General features: G+C 62.5%; 1 protein-coding gene across 1 annotated transcript; it reads left to right on the top strand.

The window, feature by feature from the left end:
- Positions 1-55: 55 nt before the first annotated feature.
- LOC139670726 (uncharacterized) lies at positions 56-15,680 on the top strand. Its single transcript, XM_071552898.1, has 20 exons — positions 56-544; positions 1,586-1,711; positions 1,789-1,910; positions 1,999-2,107; positions 2,577-2,693; positions 2,795-2,862; positions 2,936-3,040; positions 3,152-3,337; positions 3,877-3,981; positions 5,118-5,257; positions 9,733-9,916; positions 10,026-10,125; positions 10,208-10,326; positions 11,064-11,101; positions 11,202-11,314; positions 11,389-11,537; positions 11,699-11,793; positions 12,040-12,118; positions 12,365-12,473; positions 13,775-15,680. The coding sequence occupies exons 1-20, from the start codon at positions 478-480 to the stop codon at positions 13,846-13,848; spliced, it is 2,205 nt and encodes a 734-aa protein (XP_071408999.1). The 5' UTR covers positions 56-477; the 3' UTR covers positions 13,849-15,680.
- Positions 15,681-17,007: the final 1,327 nt, after the last annotated feature.

Here is a 17,007-nt window from a genome sequence, read left to right as displayed (position 1 = left end):
TCCCCAATCCCTGAGCCCCCCAATCCCTGAGCCCCCCAATCCCAGTGCCCCCCAATCCCTGAGCACCCCAATCCCTGAGCACCCCAAATCCCCCTGCCCTCCAATCCCAGTGCACCCCAATCCCAGTGCCCCCCAATCCCTGGGCATCCTAATCCCTGGGCACCCCAAATCCCCCTGCTCCCCAGTCAATCCCTGGGCACCCCAATCCCTGGGCATCCTAATCCCTGGGCACCCCAGTTCCTGAACATCCCAATCCCTGTGCCCCCAATACATCACCCCCCAATCCCTGGGCACCCCCACCCCATCATCCCCCCATTCCCTCTCCATCCGCTCTCCCCGTTCCCGCGGGGGCGTCCCGGCCCCTCCCGGTGCGGGGGCGGCTCTGGGGTCGCGCATGTCCGGCCCCGCCCGTTCAATTCCGGCTGCCGGGGGGGCTCTGGGACCGCCGGGGGGCTCCGGGACCGCGCCAGGACCACCATGGCCAGCGAGCCCGAGCCCACCCGGCGCCGCCGCCGCTGCTGCTGCTGCGGGCAGGACTCGCCCGGTGAGCGGGGGGGCTCAGGAGGGTCCCCCCTTCCTTCCCCAGCGCCCCCCGGGGCACCTGCGGGGTTTGTCCCCTCCCCTCCCCAGAGTTAGGGGGGCACCTGCGGGGTTTGCCCCCTCCCCAGAGTTAGGGGGGCACCTGCGGGGTTTGCCCCCTCCCCTCCCCAGAGTCACGAGGGCACCTGCGGGTTTTGCCCCCTCTCCTCCCCAGCGCCCCCCGCGGCATCTGCGGGGTTTGCCCCCTCCTCGGCATCAGGGGGGCACCTGCGGGGTTTGCCCCTCACCATGTCCCGGGCACCGCTGGGCCGGACCCCCCTCCCAGCATCACTTGTGTACTGGGGGGTCCCCCCTCCCAAGCATCACTGCGGGCACCAAAGGGGGTCCCCCCTTCCTGGGCACCGCAGCGGGTCCCCCCCTGTCCCCGAGCACCTGTGAGGGTCCCCCTCCCAAGCATCACTCCGGGTACCGCTGGGTCCCCCCTCCCGTCCCTCTCACGGGGCACCGAGGGGGTCCCCCACCTTTCCTGGGCACCGTGGGGTCCCCCCGCGACCTTCACAGGGGGCACCGAACTGGATTTCTCCCCCTCGCTGTCCCGGGTGCCCGGGAGGGTCCCCCCTTCAGAGCATCCCTGGGGTACCACGGGGAGTCCCCCCTTTCTGGACACCACGGCGGGTCCCCGCTTCGTCCTGGGCACCGGTGGGGTCCCCCCTCCCAAACCCCTCACTCCGGGCACCGGTGGGGATTGTCCCTTGTCCCCTCCATGTCCCGGGCACGGGTGGGGATTGTCCCTTGTCCCCTCCATGTCCCGGGCCCGGGTGGGGATTGTCCCTTGTCCCGGGCCCTTGTCCCCTTCCATGTCCCGGGCACGGGCGGGGTGGCCCCTCCCGAGCACCCCTTGGGTCCCACCCTGGTCCCTCTGCGTGCCCGCCGTGGGGTTTGGGGACCGTGGTGCCGCCCCCATCCCCCCTCCAGCAGCGGTGCCCTCCAGCCCCGGCAGGATGTGGCCCCCCGTGACTCCCGCGGCCCCCCATGACTCCCGCAGACATTCCCAAGGATTCCCGGGGGGAAGGCGGCGGGTCCCGCCGGGGCTCCCTCTGCGACCGGCGCTGCTCCACCATCAACAACGACCTGGGCGACCTGGGCTGTCACCGGCCCCGCGGCCCCCCCGGTACGTGGGGCGTGGAGCAGGCTGGGCAGGGGGGCTGTGGGTGCCCAGGCCCCCCTGATGCCCCCCGTGCCCCCCAGCCGTGCCCACCCCGCCGTGCTGCCCCCAGCACTCGGAGGAGGTGTGTGAGAGCTGCGTGCTCCGCACCACCCTGACCGCCGAGAACGCCGTCGAGGCCAACAAGCTCTCCAACAACTACAAGGTGGGTGCCCGGGGGCTCTCCCGGGGACAGAACCGGCTCCCTCTTGTTTTCTTCCCCCGCTCCCAAAAAACCCACCCTGGCTCTGCAGTTCGGCTTCAAGAAGTGGAAGAGCCACGTGACGGCGCGGCCGTGGGAGGACCGGTCTGAGATCGTCAAGGAGCTCTACTCTGACCTCACCGTGGTCCGGGGCTTGCCAGGTGGGTGGCTCTGGGGACAGCCCTGGGTGGCTCTGGGGACAGCCCCGAGTGGCTTTGGGGACAGCCCTGGGGTTGGGGGTGCTGTGGGTGCCCCAGGTGGGATCCTGGCCTGGATCCAAACTAGCGTGGCCAGCAGGGCCAGAGCAGTGACCCTTTCCCTGGACTCTGCCTTGGGGAGGCCACACCTTGAGTGTTGTGTTCAGTTCTGGGCCCCTCAGTTGAGGAAAGAGATTGAGGGGCTGGAGTGGGGCCAGAGAAGAGCAACGAGGCTGGAGAAGGGACTGGGACAAGAGAATCCACCACGTCTTGATCCAACCCCACTGTGATCACCAGCCCAGGGCACAGAGTGCCCTGGGCTGGTGATCACAGTGGGGTTGGATCAAGGGTTGGACTTGATGATCTCAGAGGTCTCTTCCAACCCAATCTGTGATTCTGTGATCCCCCATCCCTCTCTCCCTCCCTCCTGCAGGGTCCACACTGACTTGTGGGAACGTCCTGTACCTGCTGCTCTTTGGCTGGTGGCTCTCACTCCTGCACGGCCTTGTGGCTGCCGGGATGTTCCTCACCATCCTGGGGGCTCCCTATGGTCAGTTGGGAAGGGCTGTCCTGGCTGGGCTCCCCTGGGTGCCTCCCCCTGGGGTGCCCCTGGTGCTGGAGGGCACAGCCGTGTCCCTGCTGTCCCCACAGGGCGGCTCTGCTGGCACCTGGCCGGGTATTTCCTGTGGCCCTTCGGCAAAGTCATCCAGAAAGTGGAGGTAACGGCGTGCCAGGAGTGCCCCGGGGGGTTGGGGTGTCCCGTGCCAACCCTGACACCCCCCTGTTCCCCAGGTCCCCAAATGCCACGAGGCTGGCACGGGGGAGAGCTCGGCCCTGCTCGGGGGTCCGGCCCCACTCCAGTGGCACTCGTGGTGCTGGGAGGGCACAGGACACTGGGTGAGTCTGCAGGGACCCCCACCCCGGGCACGGCCACCCCGGGGTGGGCAGGGCCCCCCTGCTGCCCCAGGGGGGTGTGTGGGGCAGCCCCTCACGGCTCTGTGCCCGCAGCGACGCGTGGCCTTGGTGGCCTGGCTGTGCCTGGGCTTCCCTGTGCTGGCACTGGCACACGGGCTGGTGAGTGTCACCGCCTGGCTGCTCATCGTCACCATCCCCGTGGCCAAGCTGAGTGCCCGCAGTGCCACCCGCGTCCTGCTGCTGCCCCCCGAGCGTGTCTGTGTCCGCAGGCTGAGGGCGGTGAGTGCCACCCACCCACGGTGGCTGGGCCACCCCTCCCCGTGCCACTGCCCTCCATGCCCCCTCCATGTGCCACCTTCCTCCCCACTGGTGTCACCCTCCCCACCAGTGTCACCCTCCCCCCTGGTGCCACCTCCCCATGCCACTGCCCTCCATTCCCTTCCTCAGTGTCACTTCCTTGTGCCACTGCCCTCCATACCCCTTCCATGTGCCACCTCCCTCCCCCCCCGGTGTCACCTCCCTGTGCCACTGCCCTCCATGCCCCCCTTGCTGTGCCACCTCCCCTGGTGCCACCCCTTGTGCCACCCTAGGTGCCACTGTCCTCCATGCCCTCCCCGGTGCCACCTTCCCCCTGGTGCCACCCCCTGTGCCACTGCCCTCCATTCCCTTCCTCAGTGTCACCCCCTGTGCCACTGCCCTCCATGCCCCCCTTCCTGTGCCACCTCCCCCAGTGCCACCCCCTGTGCCACCTCCCCCTGCCACTGCCCTACATGCCCTGCCCCCGTGCCACCCCTCGATGCCACCCCCTGTCCCCCCAGACGGAGGTGCCCCCCGAGGGGCAGGTGATCCTGTGCTGTCACCGCGCTGCCAACCCCTACTACTACAAGTACAGCGTGCACGGCATCAACGTCTTCGCCGTCAGTATCCGCCTGGCACGGGCGGGGAGGGGGCACGGGGGCTGGCCCCAAACCCCGCCCCACCTGGGGCATCTCCTTGACTGACCCCCCCAGACCTGCTGGTGCCAGGGTGGGAGGGGGTGGGAATGGGGGGGCTGACCCGAATCCTTGTGTCCTTGACTGAACCCCAGACCCACCAGTGATGGGATGGGAATGGGGGGGCTGACCCCAAACCCTGACCCACCTCTGGCATCTCCTTGACTGACCCCCAGACCCACCAGTGATGGGATGGGAATGGGGGGGCTGACCCCAAACCCTGACCCACCTCTGGCATCTCCTTGACTGACCCCCAGACCCACCAGTGATGGGATAGGAATAGAGTGGGAATGGTGGGAAGGGCTGACCCCAATCCTTGTGTCCTTGACTGACCCCCAAGACCTGCTGGGATGCGCTGGGATGGGCTCTGTGGTGTCCTTGACTGACCCCCCAGACCTGCTGGGATGGGATGGGATGGGATGGGATGGGATGGGATGGGATGGGGTGGGAATGGTGGAGGGCTGACCCCAATCCTTGTGTCCTTGACTGACCCCCCAGACCTGCTGGGATGGGATGGGGTGGGAATGGTGGGAGGGCTGACCCCACATCCCAGCCCACCTCTGGCATCTCCTTGTCAGACCCCCAAGACCTGCTGGTGATGGGATGGGGTGGGAATGGTGGGAAGGGCTGACTCCAAATCCTTGTGTCCTTGATGGGCCCCCAGACCTGTTGGGATGGGGTGGGAATGGTGGGAGGGCTGACCCCAGATCCCACCCAGCTCCGTGGTGTCCTTGGCTGACACCCCCAGACCTTCTGGTGATGGGATGGGGTGAGAACAATGTGGGCTGACCCCAAATCCCACCCCACCTCTGGCATCTCCTTGACTGACCCCCCCAGACCTGCTGGTGCCAGGATGACATGGAGTGGGAATGGTGGGAGGGCTGACCCCAATCCTTGTGTCCTTGACTGACCCCCCAGACCTGCTGGGATGGGATGGGGTGGGAATGGTGGGAAGGGCTGACCCCCCAGACCTGCTGGGATGGGATGGGATGGGATGGGGTGGGAATGGTGGGAGGGCTGACCCCAGGTCCCACCCAGCTCCGTGGTGTCCTTGACTGCCCCCTGACCTGCTGCTGCTGGTGCTGGTGACGCTGGTCCTGGGCTACGTGGACAGCCACAACCGCCTGAGCGGCTCCACACTCAAGTTCTCCCTGGCCCTGCTCTCCATCATGCCCCTCTCCTACTACATCGGGATGGCCATCGCCAGGTGGGCACTGGGGGCACTGGGGACGACACTGGGGACACTGGGGTCACTGGGGGCCACACTGAGGGCACTGGGGGCCACACTGAGGGCACTGGAGGCCACACTGGGGGCACTGGGGGCTGCACTGGGGGCCGCACTGGGGTCACTGGGGGCCACACTGGGGGCCGCACTGAGGACACTGGAGGCCGCGCTGTGGGCACTGGGGGCTGCACTGGAGGCACTGGGGGCGACACTGGGGGCCGCACTGGGGGCACTGGGAGCTGCACTGGGGGCTGCACTGGGGTCACTGGGAGCTGCACTGGGGGCCACACTGGGGGCACTGGGGGCTTCACTGAGGGCCACACTGGGGTCACTGGGAGCCGCACTGGGGGCACTGGGAGCCGCACTGGGGGCACTGGGAGCCACACTGGGAGCTGCACTGGGGCCCACACTGGGGGCTGCACTGGGAGTCTGTGTACACGTAGTGTGGCACAGTTCAAAGTCACATCTCTGGAATTGCACATTCCATGAGGTTTCCCCCCGTTTTCCAGCTGTTCTGGGAGCTGTCCCTCCCCTTGCTGTGGCTTCTCCTGCACTTTGTACCAATCCTGCTGCTGCCCCTGTCAGTGCTGAGGGGTTTCCACACACTGGGATTTCTCCTCCTCACAGTTCACAGCTGGGCTGGGAGAGCTGTCGAGCAGCAAAGTCCCAGAATCCACCTTTTTAAAGGTTCTGAGGGATTTGGGATTTTCAGGGCTCCACATCCGTGTGAACATTCCAGGGATTTTCCAGGCTCCACATCCATGTGAACATTGCAGGGATTTTCCAGGCCCCACATCCATGTCAGGGGTGAACATTACAAGGACTTTCCAGGTTCCACATCCATGTGGTGGGTGAACATTCCAGGGATTTTCCGGCCCCACATCCATGTGAACATTTCAGGGATTTTCCAGGCTCCACATCCATGGGAATTAACATTGCAGGGATTTTCCAGGCTCCACATCCATGTGGTGGGTGAACATTGCAGGGATTTTCCAGGTCCCACATCCATGTCAACATTCCAGGGATTTTCCAGGTCCCACATCCATGTCAACATTCCAGGGATTTTCCAGGTCCCACATCCATGTGAACATTGCAGGGATTTTCCAGGTCCCACATCCATGTCAACATTCCAGGGATTTTCCAGGCTCCACATCCATGTGGTGGGTGAACATTACAAGGACTTTCCAGGCTCCACATCCATGTGGTGGGTGAACATTCCAGGGATTTTCCAGGTCCCACATCCATGTGAACATTGCAGGGATTTTCCAGGCTCCACATCCATGTGAACATTCCAGGGATTTTCCAGGCCCCACATCCATGGGAATTAACATTGCAGGGATTTTCCAGGTCCCAAATCCTTGTGAACATTACAGGGATTTTCAGGGCTCCACATCCGTGTGAACATTCCAGGGATTTTCCAGGTCCCACATCCACGTGAACATTCCAGAGATTTCCCAGGCTCCACATCCATGTCAACATTGCAGGGATTTTCCAGGTCCCACATCCATGTGAACATTGCAGGGATTTTCCAGGTCCCACATCCACGTGAACATTCCAGGGATTTTCCAGGCTCCACACACTTGGCACCAGGAATTCCTGCAGGGACTGTCCCAGACACCTGCGCAGAGGCCTTGGAAGGGGGTTAGGACTGGTTTGCTTAGGAAGCCTTCCCTGCCTGGGAAATACCTTTCCCAAGAGATAACTGGATAGTTTTGCATTCCAGGGAAAGCTGCAGAGTGTCCCTGGAGTGAGGAGAGATAAACCCTGGGGAGGGCAGGAATGGGAGAGCCTTGAGGGAGGGCAGGAGGGCGGCTGGTTTGCTTTGGGATCTTTTTTCTTTTTTTTTTTAGGAGTGCCTTTTTTTTTGTTTTTTTTTTGGAGGGTTGGGCTTTCTTTTTATTTTTTTTGATTTTTTGTTTGTTTTGGTTTTTGGGGAGTTGTGGTTTTTTGTTTGGTTTTTTGGGGGGGTTTAGGGAGGTTTGGGAAGTTTGGGGGGGTTGGAGGTTTGGGGGTTTTGGGGGCGTTGGTTTTTTTTGTTGTTGGGAGTTTCTGGGGTCTTTGGAATAAATCTGGAGCTCCCTCACTGTCTGCCCTCCCTGGGGTGCCCGTGTGTTACCCCCCTCTATAATCCCTTATGGCCTTGGGGGGTCCCCGTGTGCCCCACGCTGGGTGTGACCCGCCTGTCCCCACCGTGTCACTCCCTGTGTGTGACCCGCCTGTCCCTCTGTGTGTGACCCACCTGTCCCCCGTGTGTGACCCACCTGTCCCTCTGTGTGACCTGCAAGTCTGTGTGACCCGCCTGTCCCCTCTGTGTGACCCGACTGTCCCTCTGTGTGACCCGCCTGTCCCTTGTGTGTGACCTGCCTGTCCCCTGTGTGTCACTCCCTGTGTGACCCGCCATGTCCCCGTGTGTGACCCACCTGTCCCCTGTGTGTCATTCTCTGTGTGACCCACCTGTCCCTCTGTGTGACCCGCCTGTCCCTCTGTGTGACCCACCTGTCCCCTGCATGTCACTCCCTGTGTGTGACCCGCCTGTCCCCTGTGTGTCACTCCCCATGTGTGACCCGCCTGTCCCCTGTGTGTGACCCGCCTGTCCCCTCTGTGTGACCCACCTGTCCCTGTGTGTGACCCACCTGTCCTTGTGTGTGACCCACCTGTCCCCTGCATGTCACTCCCTGTGTGACCCGCCTGTCCCTGTGTGTCACTCCCTGTGTGTGACCCGACTGTCCCTTGTGTGTGACCTGCCTGTCCCCTGTGTGTCACTCCCTGTGTGACCCGCCATGTCCCCATGTGTGACCCACCTGTCCCCTGTGTGTCATTCCCAGTGTGTGACCCACCTGTCCCCTCTGTGTGACCCACCTGTCCCCGTGTGTCTCCTGTCTGTCACTCCCTGTGACCCACCTGTCCTATGTGTGACCTGCCTGTCCCTGTGTGTCCCCTGTGTGTCACTCCCTGTGACCCGCCTGTCCTGTGTGTGACCTGCCTGTCCCCGTGTGTCACTGCTGTGTGTGACTCACCTGTCCCTGTGTGTGATCCACTTGTCCCGTGTGTCCCCTGTGTGTCCTTCCCCATGTGTGTCCCTGCCATGTCCCCGTGTGTCACTCACCTGTCCCCTGCCTGTCCCGCAGCATCTCAGCTCAGAGCACGTTCGCGGTGGGCGCCGAGCTCACCTTCTACATCAGTGTGCCTGTCCCCTGTGTGTCCCTGTGTGTGACGCACCTGTCCCTGCCATGTCCCACTGTGTGTTATTCACCTGTCCCTCTGTGTGTCACTCACTTGTCCCCCATGTGTCACTCACCTGTCCCCATGTCCCGCAGCATCTCAGCTCAGAGCACATTTGCGGTGGGCGCCGTGGTCAACGCCACCTTTGGCTCCATCACCGAGCTCACCTTCTACATCAGTGTGTCCCTGTGTGTCACTCACCTGTCCCCTGTGTGTCCATGTGTGTCACTCACGTGTCCCTGTGTGTCCCTGTGTGTGACCTGCCTGTCCCCTGTGTGTCCCCGTGTGTCACTCACCTGTCCCCTGTGTGTCCCTGTGTGTCACTCACCTGTCCCCTGTGTGTCCCTGTGTGTCACTCACCTGTCCCTGTGTGTCCCTGTGTGTGACCTGCCTGTCCCGTGTGTGTCCCTGTGTGTCACTCACCTGTCCCTGTGTGTCCCTGTGTGTCACTCACCTGTCCCTGTGTGTCCCTGTGTGTGACCTGCCTGTCCCCTGTGTGTCCCTGTGTGTCCCCGTGTGTCACTCACCTGTCCCCTGTGTGTCACTCACCTGTCCCTGCCATGTCCCTGTGTGTCACTCACCTGTCCCTGCCATGTCCCTGTGTGTCACTCACCTGTCCCCATGTCCCACAGCATCTCAGCTCAGAGCACGTTCGCGGTGGGCGCCGAGCTCACCTTCTACATCAACGTGCCTGTCCCCTGTGTGTCACTCACCTGTCCCTGTGTGTCCCTGTGTGTGACCTGCCTGTCCCCTGTGTGTCCCCGTGTGTCACTCACCTGTCCCTGTGTGTCCCTGTGTGTCACTCACCTGTCCCCTGTGTGTCCCTGTGTGTGACCTGCCTGTCCCTGCCATGTCCCTGTGTGTCACTCACCTGTCCCCATGTCCCGCAGCATCTCAGCTCAGAGCACGTTCGCAGTGGGTGCCGTGGTCAACGCCACCTTTGGCTCCATCACCGAGCTCACCTTCTACATCAACGTGCCTGTCCCCTGCCATGTCCCCGTGTGTGACCTGCCTGTCCCTGCCATGTCCCCGTGTGTGACCAACCTGTCCCCATGTCCCGCAGCATCTCAGCTCAGAGCACGTTCGCGGTGGGCGCCGAGCTCACCTTCTACATCAACATGCCTGTCCCGTGTGTCCCTGTGTGTGACGCACCTGTCCCTGCCATGTCCCCGTGTGTGACCTGCCTGTCCCTGCCATGTCCCCGTGTGTCCCTCACCTGTCCCCATGTCCCACAGCATCTCGGCTCAGAGCACGTTCGCGGTGGGCGCCGTGGTCAACGCCACCTTTGGCTCCATCACCGAGCTCACCTTCTACATCAGCGCGTTGCTCAAGGGCTCCCGCGAGGGCAGCGCCTGCTACGCCGAGGTGGTCAAGGCGGCGCTGACCGGCACTCTGGTGGGCTGCGTCCTCTTTGTCCCGGTGAGGGTGGCACTGGTGTCCCCCGGTGCCAGGGCAGGGCTGTGACCATCGGGGTCCCTCCTGGCTCGGCGTGTGACGCCCTGCTGGGTCCGGGGGTCTCTGTCCGCAGGGGCTGTGCATGGTCATCGGTGGCATCCGGCACCAGGAGCAGCGCTTCAACAGCCGCTCTGCCGGTGTCAGCTCCGCCCTGCTCTTCCTCTCCGTGGGGGGTGAGTGGGCCAGGGAGTGTCCCCAGCCCTGGGGGTCCCCCTGGGGGGCGGGTGCCCACCCCGTGTCCCTCTGTCCCCACAGGTGTCTTTGCCCCGACCCTCTTCTCCAAGGTCTACGGGAAGTTGGTGTGTGGCGAGTGCCACAACGTCACCCAGAACCCGCTGGGCCACTACCTGTGCCACAACTGTCACTTCGACCTGGTGAGTGGGGTGGGGTGGGCACCCTGGTGAGAGGGGTGGGCACCCTGGTGAGAGGGGTGGGCAACCTGGTGAGGGGGGTGGGCAACCTGGTGAGTGGGGTGGGGTGGGGTGGGCACCCTGGTGAGTGGGGTGGGGTGGGCACCCTGGTGAGTGGGGTGGGGTGGGCACCCTGGTGAGGGTGGTGTGGTGGGCACCCTGGTGAGAGGGGTGGGCACCCTGGTGAGTGGGGTTCGGGTGGGCACCCTGGTGAGTGGGGTGTGGTGGGTACCCTGGTGAGAGGGGTGGGCACCCTGGTGAGTGGGGTGGGCACCCTGGTGAGTGGGGTGGGGTGGGCACCCTGGTGAGGGTGGTGGGGTGGGCACCCTGGTGAGAAGGGTGGGGTGGGCACCCTGGTGAGAGGGGTTTGGGTGGGCACCCTGGTGAGAGGGGTGGGCACCCTGGTGAGGGTGGTGGGCACCCTGGTGAGGGTGGTGGGCACCACACCCATAGGGTCACCCACGGCCCTGAGACTGGCTCAGCTGGGCACAACCCGGAGCTCGGAATGCTCAGGGTGTGGGTCAGTCCCTGCGTGGCCATTCACTGGTGTGAGCTGGACTGATGGTTCTTGTGGGTCTCTTCCAGCTCAGAACATTCTGGGGTCCTGTAACTGGGCATTTGGGGTGGCTCTGGTGCAGGGTGGTGGCAGCAGGGCTGTCCCTTGTCCCCTGTGTCCCCACTGACCGCTGCTCTCTCTGCAGATGGACAGCAATGGCACCCTCTACTACAGCCACGTCCAGTGAGTGTCCTGCCCCTCCACCCCTCCCGGGTGCCCTCCCCTGCCCTGGGGGATGCCAGCCGGCCCCTGGTGGCGCTGGCCGTGTCCCCTGTGTCCCCAGGCCCCTGGTGTACACGGTGTCCCTGCTGCTGCCGGCCGCCTACCTCGTCGGGCTCTGCTTCACCCTCAAGACACACTCGCACATCTACGACATCCACATCAGCGGCTGCCACAGTGAGTGCCCCCAGAGCCCCCAGTTCCCAGCCCTGCTGCCACCCCGGGGGTGCCACGGATGTCTGTGCCCGCAGTGCCCGGCCACCAGCACCGCGCCGAGGTGCACTGGCCGCGCTGGCAAGCCCTGGCCATCCTGCTGCTCTCCACCCTCTGCATGTCGGCCTGTGCTGACCTGGCCACGGAGCACATCAGCCCCATCCTCACCAACTCCACCATCTCGCAGGTGAGAAGCTCTGGGGGCTGGGACAGTCCAGCCAGGGTTGGGATCCTGCCCTGGCTGTGGTTGGAGCCCCAAAAGCAGCAGGAAAAGATGCCGGGATGCTCCAAGCACCGAGGAGCTCTGGGCTGTGGTGGGGCCCAGGCTGATGTCCCCTCTGCCTGCAGTACTTCATCGGTGTCACCGTGCTGGCCATGGTGCCTGAGCTGCCAGAGATTGTCAATGGCATCCAGTTTGCCCTCCAGAACAACCTGAGCTTGAGGTGAGGCAGCTCCAGGGGTGAGGTTTGGGGTGGTCCCTGTGCCCAGTCCCGTCCTGGTGCCTCAGTGCCCGTGATGGGCTGCCCCAGCCACTGGTGGGTCACACCCCTGCCAGCCTGCCCTCAAGGGGACTTAAAGCCACCCCAAAAGTGGGCTCAGGGCCAGGATGGCCCACGTGGGTGTGTTCCTGAGGTGGGTTCTCCTGGCTCCGAGGGCAGCTCCTGATCCTTCCTCCTCCTCCTCCGCAGCATCGAGATCGGGAACTGCATCGCGGTGCAGGTGTGCATGCTCCAGATCCCCATCCTGGTGCTCTTCACCATCTTCTACGTGAGTAGCCAGCCCGGGGGGACCTGTCCCAGCAGGGCTGGGGACATGGGGTGTCCATGGGACGTGGGATGGACGCCGGTGCCACTCCTGGTGTCCCCTCTGCTCACTGCAGAGGGACGTGGGGCCACACGTGCCTGCCTTGGCTGGTGGAGATGTGGGGCAGAGGGGGCTGAGGGGTGACACACAGGCCCCCAGCCCCAGGCAGAGTGAGGCCATCCTGGTCCCCCCACACCCTGTGTCCCCCAGCCCACCAACTTCACGCTGGTGTTCAGTGACCTGCACGTCTACGCCAGCATGTTCAGCGTGGTGCTCATGAACTACATCTTCATGGATGGCAAATGTGACTATTTCCAAGGTGACCACCCGCCCCTGTCACGGCTCTGGGACTGGGGGGTATCCCTGTTATCCATGGGATGTGGGATGGGGGTCCTGGGAGCAGCCCTGGGGTCTCCTGCTTGTGGCAGCTCTTGGTGTGTGGCCACCTGGACAATCCTGGGGTTGCCCACCCTGCTGGAGGTGCTGGAGCTGCTCTAAGGGAATCACTCCCTGGTCAACCTTAAAAAGGGAGTTCAAACTACTTAAAACTCTTTTAAACCTCCATCCTGCTCCCCTGGGGTCTTGGTTGACCACCCTGGAGGTTCTGGACCTGCCACCCTGAGGTAGCTCCAAAGGGAACCCCTTTTACCCTCAACAAGGATTTAAAATCCCTTTTCATTGGGATTTTGGAGGGGACCATGAAAGCCCTTCTATAGGGGGCTCCTCCAGACCCCCCAGGTGTTCTAAAAGCCACCTCCCTACTTGCTCCAGAGAGTAATTCCCTCCATCCTGCTCTCCTGGGGGCTTGGTTGGACCACCCTGGAGGTTCTGGACCTGCCACCCTGAGGCAGCTCCAAGGGGAACCCCTTTTATCCTTAACAAGGGGTTTAAATCCCTTTTAGCTGAGCCTTTGCAGAGGCCCATGACAGTCCTCTCCAGGGGGCTCACCCAGACCCCCCCAGGTGGTCTAAAAGCCACCTCCCTCCTTGCTCCAGAGAGTAATTCCCTCCACTCTGCTCTCCTGGGGTCTTGACCACCTTGGAGGTGCTGGAGCTCCTCCAAGGGAAACCCCTTTTTCCCCTTAACAAGGATTTAAAATCCCTTTTAGCTGAGCCTTTGCAGAGGTCCATGACAGTCCTCTCCAGGGGGCTCCTCCAGACCCCCCAGATGGTGTGACCCCCGTCCCTTCTGGTTCCAGGGGGCTCCCCCAGCCCTCCCAGGTGGTCTAAAAGCCACCTCCTTCCTTGCTCCAGGGAGTAATTCCCTCCACTCTGCTCTCCTGGGGTCTTGGTTGACCACCCTGGAGGTGCTGGAGCTCCTCCAAGGGAAACCCCTTTTTCCCCTTAACAAGGATTTAAAATCCCTTTTACCTGAACCTTTGCAGAGGCCCATGACAGTCCTCTCCAGGGGGCTCACCCAAGCCCCCAGAAGGTCCCTGTTCCAGAGGGTAAATCCCTCCACCCTGCTCTCCTGGGGTCTTGGTTGACCACCCTGGAGATGCTGGAGCTCCTCCAAGGGGACCCCCTTTTTTCCCTGGACAAAGGTTTTAAATCCCACCCCGCAGGTGTTGGTGTGACCCCTCTGGCCCCCGGGGTGACCCCCCACCTGTGTGTCCTGCAGGGACAGTGCTGGTCATGGTTTACTTCATCCTGCTGGCCGTGTATTTCTTCGCGCCGTCGCCGCGAGGCTGCTGAGCCCCAGCTCTGCCCCCCCTGCTCCGGGTGCTCTCCACGATCTCAGGGATGGCTCCAGCTGGAATTGCCTCTCCTGGGGCTCCTCCTGCTGCTGCCTGGCTGTTCCTGGTGCCAGCAGGGCTGGGAATGGTGGGGACAAGGGGACAGCTCCTGGAAGGGGAAGCCCCAAGGCCAGGGCACGTCACAGAGGGGTTTCCACAGAGGTCCTTCCACTCCTGTGGTTGGGAGGAGTGTTGTCCTTGGTGGAGGGTCTGGAAAGGGGTCTCTGTGTGGGCTCCAGGACAGACCCCTCCCTTGGGAAGTGTTGCACTGGGAGAAGGTGCTGGAGAAGAGCCCCAGGGCGATCCCAGGCCTGGGAGGGACTCGGGATTTGGGATGGCTCGGAGCTGTTTGAAGGCACCCAAAGGTGTTTCTCGGCTGTTCTGGCATTAAAGCAGTTTTGTACAAACCAGAAAGGAGGTGGATGAGCCTCAGTCACCTCCCTGTGGCCACCACTGGGGCTAGTGATGGTTTTGGGGTGGTGGGCACTGGAGCCCACCCCTGCTGGGTGTCTGGGAGGGCTTGGTTGGAGCCACATCCCTGGGAGTGGGACAGGACAACATTCCCTGTCCTGTCCCAGCCCCACAGGGACAGCCCTGGGCTCTGGATGTCTCCAGGACCCTCCCAAAGCTCCATCTCTGTCCCAACCTGGTCTGGGCTGGCTGTCCTGGGTCACCCTGACTCATCAAGAGGCTGCTGAGAAGGGTCAGGGATGCTCCTGGTGGGATATCCTGGGAATGTCTCCGTCTGGAGATCACCCACACAGGACAGAGCTGGGTCTTGGATTGATCTGTTAGAGCTTCAAGCCCAGCCCAAAGCAAGGGCCTGTGGGCACGGAGAAACTGGGAATGGGAGCACGGGGAATGCTGGGCTTGGGAAGGGCCCAGGGGCACAGAGAAACTGGGAATGGAAGCACTGGGAATGCTGGGCTCGGGAAGGGCCTGTAGGTACAAACTGGGAATGCTGCGCTTGGGAAGGGCCTGTGGGCACGGAGAAATTGGGAATGGGAGTGCTGGGAATGCTGAGCTCGGTAAAGGCCCATGGGCACAAACTGGGAATAGGAGCACTGGGAATGCTGGGCTTGGGAAGGGCCCGTAGGCACAGAGAAACTGGGAATGGGAGCACTGGGAATGCTGGGCTCAGGAAGGGCCCGTGGGCACAGAGAAACTGGGAATGGGAGCACTGGGAATGTTGGGCTCAGGAAGGGCCCAGGGGCACAGACAAACTGGGAATGGGAGCACTGGGAATGCTGGGCTCAGGAAGGGCCCATAGGCACAGAGAAACTGGGAATGGGAGCACTGGGAATGCTGGGCTCAGGAAGGGCCCATGGGCACAGACAAACTGGGAATGGGAGCACTGGGAATGCTGGGCTTGGGAAGGGCCCATGGGCACAGACAAACTGGGAATGGGAGCACTGGGAATGCTGGGCTCGGGAAGGGCCCAGGGGCACAAACTGGGAATGGGAGCACTGGGAATGCTGGGCTTGGGAAGGGCCCATGGGCACAAACTGGGAATGGGAGCACTGGGAATGCTGGGCTTGGGAAGGGCCCATGGGCACAGACAAACTGGGAATGGGAGCACTGGGAATGCTGGGCTCGGGAAGGGCCCAGGGGCACAAACTGGGAATGGGAGCACTGGGAATGCTGGGCTTGGGAAGGGCCCATGGGCACAAACTGGGAATGGGAGCACTGGGAATGCTGGGCTTGGGAAGGGCCCATGGGCACAGACAAACTGGGAATGGGAGCACTGGGAATGCTGGGCTCGGGAAGGGCCCAGGGGCACAAACTGGGAATGGGAGCACTGGGAATGCTGGGCTCGGAAAGGGCCCAGGGGCACAGAGAAAGGGGAGCAGGAGTGAGGGGGGAGCAGCCTGGGCTCCCCTTGGACAATCCTGTGCTTGGTGGGGATGGTTGGGAGGATTCCTGGGGGAGGAGCTGGAGCTGCTGATGGTTCAACAGCACCGGGAGGGACGGAAAGGGAGGGATGGGAGGGCAGAAGGTGTGGGAGGACCTGTTTAACTTGGATTGAGAATTCTGGGATGGCTTTTCCGGTCTCCTCCTGTCCTGTCCCCACCCCAAGCACCACTGGGATGTTCTGATCTCCTCTCCATCGTTGCTGCAGGGGCTGAGGCCTTTCCCTTTCCCTTGGGGAATTTTAATTAAAGCTTTTTTCATTCCCAAACTCCACGTTCAAAAGCCCACCAGGAATCAGAACCTGGAGCTGGAGCCCAGGGCCTTCCAACAAATCTAAGCAGCCTCCAGGATCTTTGTGCCACTCCTGGAGAGGGAGAGATCCCTGGAAATCCACCCGTGGGAGATGCTTTTACCTGACTGAGCAGCACAAGCAGCTCCCTGGGTCTGTATTCCGTGGTTTTCTCAGTGGTGCTGCCCCAAATCCTGATGGAAACAGCTCCAGGCTGTGAATGGAGGGATGAAGAAGACCCAGATGAGTCTCCTCTCGGTCTCTCCTCCAGCTGGACACTCCCAGTGCCCTCAGCTGCTCCTTGTATGGCCCTTCCAGACCCTTCCCCATCCTCAGCTCCTCCCAGTTTAGTGAGGTCAGAAAACTTCCCTGGTATTCCTTGGAGAGCCCCGAGTCCAGTGAGGGTGTTGGAGAGATGTGGGATGCAGATGGAGCCCTGTGGGACCCCCAGTGACCAGAGCCAGCCTCATGTCACCCCATTCCCTGAAATCCTTTGTTCCCAGGATCCTGGGAGAGGCAGTATCCAAGATTCCATCCCCTGGCTTCCCTGGATCAGCCAGGTGGGATTCCCTAAAATCAGGTGGGACAAGCAGGACCTGTCCCCTCGTGCCCGGTGACTGTTCTGTTCCAGGTGTTCTTCCACACCTCCCAAAATTATCTTTTCCATGATTTCACCAGGACACTGAAGTGAGAATGACAAGCCTGGATTTTTCCTTGAAATTCTCCAGCCAGCTGGGACCTCTCCAGGTTCCCAAGACCACTCAAAAATCATGGAGAGAAGTGCAATGACCAGAGGAAAGTTCCAGAGGTTTCCAGAGCAAGGAGGAGCCTGAGGGACCTGCCTGCTCAGAGATCCAGCCTTAGATGGTTCTAATTCCACCTTGGGCTTGGTGGGAGATGCTCCTTGAAGGGAAGAAC

This window comes from Pithys albifrons, chromosome 3, assembly GCF_047495875.1.
Source record: "Pithys albifrons albifrons isolate INPA30051 chromosome 3, PitAlb_v1, whole genome shotgun sequence".
NCBI classification, from domain to species: Eukaryota; Metazoa; Chordata; class Aves; order Passeriformes; family Thamnophilidae; genus Pithys; species Pithys albifrons.
This window is presented reverse-complemented; position numbering and strand designations above follow the sequence as displayed.

Excerpts from the sequence above, each read along its gene's own strand:
- LOC139670726 (XM_071552898.1), top strand. The coding sequence starts at position 478 with ATGGCCAGCGAGCCCGAGCCCACCCGGCGCCGCCGCCGCTGCTGCTGC. Across the intron at positions 2,108-2,576 it reads CGTGGTCCGGGGCTTGCCAG|GGTCCACACTGACTTGTGGG; the intron begins GTGGGTGGCTCT and ends TCCCTCCTGCAG. Across the intron at positions 11,538-11,698 it reads CCAACTCCACCATCTCGCAG|TACTTCATCGGTGTCACCGT; the intron begins GTGAGAAGCTCT and ends CTCTGCCTGCAG.